General features: G+C 40.3%; 1 protein-coding gene across 1 annotated transcript; it reads left to right on the top strand.

The window, feature by feature from the left end:
• On the top strand, positions 1 to 903 carry LOC133672463 (PLAT domain-containing protein 3-like). The gene is made up of 2 exons (XM_062092886.1): positions 1 to 144; positions 276 to 903. The coding sequence occupies exons 1-2, from the start codon at positions 7 to 9 to the stop codon at positions 717 to 719; spliced, it is 582 nt and encodes a 193-aa protein (XP_061948870.1). The 5' UTR covers positions 1 to 6; the 3' UTR covers positions 720 to 903.
• The last annotated feature ends 395 nt before the right edge of the window (positions 904 to 1,298 follow it).

The raw sequence follows: 1,298 nt of genomic DNA, 5'->3' as shown, positions 1-1,298 counted from the left end.
GCTCACATGCTCTATATAACCCACTTCCAACCAATCATAGCTTTCACATTCTTACAAACTCAAAAGAAGGGGCAAAAAATGTCATTCCGCCCTCTCCTCCTCCCTCTCCTCCTCCTTCTTTCCTTCTCCTCCATAGTATTTTCTGTAAGTTACTGATCTCTTAAACTCCCATTACACCCTCAAAATCCTTTTTCATCTGTTGATCACTGGTATCAATATAATTCTTCATTCACTTACCCTTTTCTTGTCTTTTCCTCTTTTGTTTGCTCTTGCAGGATGAAGACTGCGTATACACAATGTACGTAAGAACAGGATCCATCATCAAAGGAGGCACGGACTCCATCATAAGCGCGACACTGTACGACACTTATGGTTATGGCGTGGAGGTCCCAGATCTTGAGAGATGGGGAGGGCTAATGGAGCCAGGCCACAACTACTTCGAGAGGGGTAATTTGGACATTTTCAGTGGGAGAGGACCATGTTTGAATGCACCTGTGTGTGCCTTGAACTTGACCTCTGATGGGTCAGGTTCAGGCCATGGGTGGTACGTTAACTACGTGGAGGTGACGACAACAGGGGTCCATGCGGCTTGTGCCCAAAAGAAGTTCGAGATTGAGCAATGGCTGGCCCTTGATACCTCGCCTTATAGCTTAATTGCTTTTAGGGATTACTGTGATTATCTTGATGTTAAGAAATCCGCCGGAAGCTCTTCTATGTAATAGAGATCTTAACTTCAAGGTTAATTGTGTGTGTGTCTGGTAGATGGTTGTGTTGGATCGATCAAGCTTTGACGATCTGTGATCATCATCTTTTGATGAGGAAAATAATCTGGACAAATGTTCTTGATTATATATATTCAATAACATGGAAGTGAGGAGATCTTGTCTTGCTCGACATTATATACATGTATTAAAGTTGTCCAAAGCATTGTTCTTTTAATTATACGAGGATTTATAATGCTAATGAAGCTTGTTTTGAGATTAATCGTTATGAATTATGATGGATTAAGAAGATGATAGTCGTTTAGGCTTTTGAATTCTGTTCCAAGGGGCAACTAGTTAGATGCTGAGAATGTGGAGCTGTTTTTTTGTTTTTTGTTTTTTATTATTATTGTCGGTAAGATTGGATCTAATGAATGGTGAGGTCAATTTGTCGTGGCATGCATTAATTGTCATAATTGGGATATTAATGGGCCTTATCTGGCACAGAAGAAAGGTGTGTAATGGTACAGGTATGAAATCATGATCTTATCTCATGGAACAGGATAAGAAGACAACCATGAGGAACCCATAAAAACT

Source organism: Populus nigra, chromosome 14 (genome assembly GCF_951802175.1).
Source record: "Populus nigra chromosome 14, ddPopNigr1.1, whole genome shotgun sequence".
In the NCBI taxonomy this organism is placed as follows: Eukaryota; Viridiplantae; Streptophyta; class Magnoliopsida; order Malpighiales; family Salicaceae; genus Populus; species Populus nigra.
This window is presented reverse-complemented; position numbering and strand designations above follow the sequence as displayed.

Coding starts and splice junctions, on each gene's coding strand:
- LOC133672463 (XM_062092886.1), top strand. CDS start 7: ATGCTCTATATAACCCACTTCCAACCAATCATAGCTTTCACATTCTTA. Junction 145..275: donor TCTCCTCCATAGTATTTTCT/GTAAGTTACTGA, acceptor TTGCTCTTGCAG/GATGAAGACTGCGTATACAC.